Source organism: Medicago truncatula, chromosome 7 (assembly GCF_003473485.1).
Source record: "Medicago truncatula cultivar Jemalong A17 chromosome 7, MtrunA17r5.0-ANR, whole genome shotgun sequence".
NCBI lineage: Eukaryota > Viridiplantae > Streptophyta > Magnoliopsida > Fabales > Fabaceae > Medicago > Medicago truncatula.
The window spans coordinates 29,809,411-29,815,036 of NC_053048.1; the positions used below are offsets into that span (position 1 = coordinate 29,809,411).

A 5,626-nucleotide genomic window follows, 5' to 3' on the forward strand; every position below is an offset into this window, starting at 1 on the left:
TAGTTCCATTGAACCTCCTTGTCCTCCTTCCTAGAGAAGATCTGCCCTTATTACTACTTGAAGGTGCAATTTTGTCAAAAAAGCATATCCTAAGATCAGATTGTAAACGGAAATTCCCAAGATACTAGTAGTGATTTTATATACCCAAATATCCAGGCAAAATGTTAAGAGGGAATAACAAAACGAAACCGTTCTTGCATGTATGTCCTTCTAATTAAGAACTCAGCAAAACATAAAACATAAATCCATAATGCCAGTATTGAAATAACAGAAAAAAGTAAATCTAAAAATGCGGTCCATGCAATTAACTTTCAGCATGAAAATATCTTAAACACAGAACACAACTTTGAAACTTATCAGTTTTCCCCTTTAACATTGGTTAACAAGTGACGAAGACCATTTGTTAGAGCCGATGATGACGACAAAGATGCCTTTAATATGCTCAGACACTGCAACAACACAAATATGTAAAATTAGCAATAGCATCTTCAATCAATCTAGCAAACAAAAATACACGACACATGGTGACAAATATATGTATAAATTATGTCATTTCTTACCTCGTTGCAGCCAATGGTGACAAGCTTTTCCTTCACATCATGAAGAGGGACTTTGAAATTGTTGATTAAAAATAAATTTGAAATTGGAGAAGACGTTGCAATGTGCAAATCATCTGTAACCACATACTTTCTGTGTCCCTCTGCTTTTACATAACCATTATCACTTGCCTTAGGTGATTTGGGATTACTACTAACTAGGTTCACCTCTCTATCAGTTCTCACATAATCTGCATATTCATTGTTCATATTTTCATCAGTAATGAAAAATTGATTCTGAATAATGCTATTACCCAAACCTAGGAACCTATTATAGTAATAATAATGTGAGCGTAGCTTTTGAATAGGTAATATCTGCTTGCTTAATTTGTTGAACTGGGGTGCCAAGTGTGGATCAACAAGCCTCTTCTTTGCTTCTTTTGTCAAAAATGTGTTTGCATGCAAATCAACTATGCTCTTGTACAGAAAATCAATGTTACCCAAAGAGCAATTCCCTCCTAATACGCGAACAACTCCACCCAAAGGAAATGTGAGAAAACTTAAAAGTAAGTCAACAAAATCTTTTTCTCCTTGAGCAAACAATATCTTGCCATTTGATTTTCGAAAAACTAACTTAAGGATGATCTTGATATTTTTCTTGATGACAGCATCACAAGAGAAAACACTTGACCTCTGGATCAATGGTTTCTTTTTTAGAAACAAATCTGTCAGAGTAGACTTGGAGAGCAATGCACACTTTAAAAGATCGAGTACCTGTGCAAAATATAAATCAATCGCAAATGAGTTGATTACAAAAATTAAAAGGCGGCAAATGTAATGAAAGCAACAAATTAGGGAACAAAGCTATAAATTTATAACCTTTTCCTTAGTGAGGTTTATAGTCATTTCCGTTATTGAACTTGTGTTTTTTATTCCAGAATTCTGAAGCATGCTTAGCCCTGTGAATTCTGAGTTCGGCATGACAATTAGATCATCAGTAATAACAAAAGCTGCACGTTCTTTAACAAATCCTCTCCCAAAATGTGTCAAGAAAGTTGAACGACTCAAAGGTTTTCCATACACACAGTTTTTGTCTGTAGAAGTGTATAAATTTTTCTGTTGTATGCATTGACAATCAAACCTGCAACATATGAAGTACTTTGTAGGCTTAATGTCATCAATGTTAAGTTTAAGATTGATGCAATAATCTTCAGAAGAGTTCTTCGGGTGCAATATCATTTCTTTGCTTGTCTCAGTCTGCATATATTCTTCATCGAGATCTATTGCACCTTGATAAAGTTTGTTCAGACAACCAATGCTAACTGGTCCCTTCTTTGAGTCCTTCTCTATGAGTCTTGCAATAGTTCCTAATGGCAATGTTAAGAAACTAAATAGAACATCGACAAAGTCTTTCCCTGCTTCAGCAATTAAGACTTTGTTGGTCTCTTTGTTCACCAAAAGTTTCAACAATACTTGCTCCTCTGTATCAGGGGCAGCCACTTGCTCCTCTTTTTTAATAGCAGCCTTTTGCTCCTCTTTTTTAATAGCAGCCATGGTAGCAACTAGCAAATAAAAATAAAAATTCATTCACTCAGTTTAACAAAATGGAATATAAAATTCACTCAAAAAATTTAGGTCTACCTGCAAGCCCCGTTCCATATTGGATGACATTTTTTACAATGTGCAATATTGAACTAACATACTTTGACCATATTTTTTTACTAATATACAAAGATAAATAACATCATATAAAATGTTGTTGGATTCGTGTTGATGAATATTTTCAAAATATTAAATTTTCATATTTTATCTAATAGATAGTTAAAGATATTAATGACGAAAAATATGCATTGATATATGTGAAAGAGTCAACTGTGTCACTTAATATGGGACAGAGGAAGTAAAATATTTTGTTTATTATGATACTAGTTTCATCCCCGTTGGATAAATATGATAGTTATGTTGTCTTTATATCCACTCAATGGATAATCTATGTTACAGAGTAGATGGCTATCCATGAACACGGATAGTATGATACTTATGTGCTCATTCGATAAATATGAGTAAATGACACCTATAATTTCTTCATCCTATTTTTAAGACAACAATATCTATACATTTATTTGTTAATTAAACAACAATTTTTTTAACCAAGACAGACTACAACACATTTCCAAGACAGACTACAACACATTCATTTCTTTCCTCCTTTTACCACATACTAATATTTCAAATTTATAAAATAATAATAATAATTCCTCAACCGTTACAATAATTTTTTTATGCAAGCCTCTATGTATATTTATTTACTAAGGGATACATAAGTAATTTTATTAATTTATTAACGGATACAAATGTGGGCGGTCATGACTGTCATTAAATAAGTATCTATGTCATTAGTTTATTTTACCCACGGCTATTCGTTAATCTATTTGCAAGTTCCTGCTCCTGATTTTATCCATACCAGCCGTACATTTTGAAATGGAGGCCAAGATAGAACTACTCCAGTTGTCCAGTGTTTGAATTGTAAAACTATTTCAAGTACATGACAAACTGGAGGCAAGGGACAGAACAAAAACTGATATTTTTGTCCCTCACCAAACCACAACACAACTTTTTGTCCCACATACAAGTTGTCTAAAATACTAAAATGACATTTCGTCCCCCAACAATCGTAGAAAACAAAAAATTATTCAATGTTATAAAAATTTGTCATGTGCTGTTCTACCTTATGTTGTTTTGTTCTATCTTGTACTGTTATGTCCATTACTTACTATTTTGCAAACCAAACACACCCATATTCTCTGAAATGTCAAGTTAAAAATTTAATTTTACTAGTCCATTACTCGTTCATTTGATAAAACTTAGATCATATTCCTTATTCAAACTAGTTTTGTATATATTTTTAAGTAGACTAACATGTCATACTAGGTTTCGAAAAGGCCACATTCTACCATATAAAAAACCATGATGGACAGTCAGACAATGATGAACTACAAGCCAGACCTAAACCTTGGATTTTTTTAGCAGGACTAGTTTTTGGACTTCATAGTTTAGTTCGGCCTAGTCTATTTCACTCACAAACGAAATTAAAGCAATACATAAAGTATTTAGTATGAAGCCGAAAATGTACCTGAGACATCAAAGGGGTGAAGAATAGTGAAAATTACACAGCAAAGAATAGTGATTTTTTTTATTGCTACTTTTTTATTTCATTTTCAGGCGAACCAATCAACTAATTCGAACCAAACCTAATATCATCAGTTTAGTTTGGTTCCACATAAAAAAACCACCGTAAATTGAAACAAATCAAATTGATGTATATTTGATCTTTTTGACATTAGTTTGACTGAAAATCAAACCAAACCACCATGATACACCCTAATGTTGGTCTTTCGAAAAGGACGGACCTAAAAAAAGCATGGCCCAAAAATAATCTATGACAGCTCTAGACCAAACTCTAACCTTGCTAAATCTAGTTGAACCTAACATATTCCATTCCTAATCCTCACTAAAAAAAGTCAATCAATCTATCTATAAAGTAGTTAGCATGAATGAAGCTGTGGCAAAAGGTGAGAAAGAGTACCTGACACTCGATTGGGAGCAATAATAATGAAAATTAGTAAAAAAAGAAGCTAAGCAAAAAAGATAGAGAGAGGCGACACCTTGTTTTGAGAGGGTTTCCGAAAGGTGAAGGCAATGAGACTCAGCGATGAGGGTAATTAGGGGGTTTTTGACTTTCAGTTATCATTTTCTACTTATAATCTTTATTTGCCTAAAATAAAATCGATTAATTAATTAAATTTAGAGTAAATAGTCAATTTCCCCCTGAAATTATAACTTTCGTCAAAACCCCTTTAAATTTTGCAAAACTTTAAAAAAAAAAAAAAACCCTAAAATTTTCAAACGTCAGTCAAACACCCCCTCCGTTCATTTCCTCCAACCAACATGCTGATATGGTTTTTTTTTTTTTTGAAGGAATGCTGACATGGTTGTTAACTGCCACGAGACACTGCCACATGATAAAAATGTCATGTCATGTCACAGGAGGTAATTGACTATATTTTTTTGTTTTTTTTTTTTTTAAAATCTGATTTTTTTTTTCTTTTTAAAATAAACATTTATGACTCACTCACCTTGTAAATACCCTCGTGAAATTCTGTCAAATCATGCCAAATAAAAGTTGTTCATTGTATTTTGGCTTAATTACTCATTTAGTCCCTTAACTTATTTTTTGGTTTCGTTTTGGTCCCTTAACTATTAAAAGTTTCGTTTTGGTCCCTTAACTTATTTTTTGGTTTCGTTTTGGTCCCTTAACTATTAAAAGTTTCGTTTTGGTCCCTTAACTTATTTTTTGGTTTCGTTTTGGTCCCTTAACTATTACAAGTTTCGTTTTGGTTCCTTAACTTATTTTTTGGTTTCGTTTTGGTCCATTAACTCTTCCTCCGTCAACCACTTTGGTCCTTTATGTTAGGATGAATGTATTAGAGTTAAGTGACCAAAACGAAACCAAAAAATAAGTTAAGGGACCAAAATGAAACCAAAAAATAAGTTAAGGGACCAAAACAAAACTTTTAATAGTTAAGGGACAAAAACGAAATCAAAAAGTAAGTTAATGGACCAAAACGAAACTTTTAATAGTTAAGGGACCAAAAGGAAACCAAAAAATAAGTTAAGGGATCAAATGAGTAATTAAGCCTTGTATTTTTTTTCATTTTGTTCATTGTTTTTTCACCAAATACTCTGCTAAATCACGCCAAATTTTCTTGTTCATTGTGTTTTTTCATTGTTATTAGATATATAGTCAATTACTCCCTGTGATGTGGTATGACTTTTTTGATCACGTGGCAATTAACAGTCATGTCAACATGTTGGATGGAAGAAATTAACGGATGTGGTATTTGACTGACGTTTGACAATTTGAGGATTTTTTTTTTTTTAAGTTTTGCAAAATTTAAGGGGGTTTTTAACGAAAGTTACAATTTCAAGGGGTAATTGACTATTTACTCATTAAATTTATTTCAGACTCATTTTTCGGTACATAATAGACAAAGTAAATTCTTAGATACTTTTTTTGTTAATATTTGAAT

The 5,626-nt window shown here is 32.3% G+C and overlaps 1 protein-coding gene across 1 annotated transcript; it reads right to left on the bottom strand.

The window, feature by feature from the left end:
* Positions 1–259: 259 nt before the first annotated feature.
* Positions 260–4,247, bottom strand: LOC25498607 (uncharacterized). The gene is made up of 4 exons (XM_013593538.3): positions 4,202–4,247; positions 1,416–2,098; positions 561–1,310; positions 260–449 (listed from the first exon to the last, which is right to left on the bottom strand). The coding sequence occupies exons 2-4, from the start codon at positions 2,088–2,090 to the stop codon at positions 357–359; spliced, it is 1,518 nt and encodes a 505-aa protein (XP_013448992.1). The 5' UTR covers positions 2,091–2,098; positions 4,202–4,247; the 3' UTR covers positions 260–356.
* Positions 4,248–5,626: the final 1,379 nt, after the last annotated feature.

Excerpts from the sequence above, each read along its gene's own strand:
- LOC25498607 (XM_013593538.3), bottom strand. The coding sequence starts at position 2,090 with ATGGCTGCTATTAAAAAAGAGGAGCAAAAGGCTGCTATTAAAAAAGAG. Across the intron at positions 1,311-1,415 it reads TAAACCTCACTAAGGAAAAG|GTACTCGATCTTTTAAAGTG; the intron begins GTTATAAATTTA and ends TATTTTGCACAG. Across the intron at positions 450-560 it reads TCACCATTGGCTGCAACGAG|TGTCTGAGCATATTAAAGGC; the intron begins GTAAGAAATGAC and ends GTGTTGTTGCAG.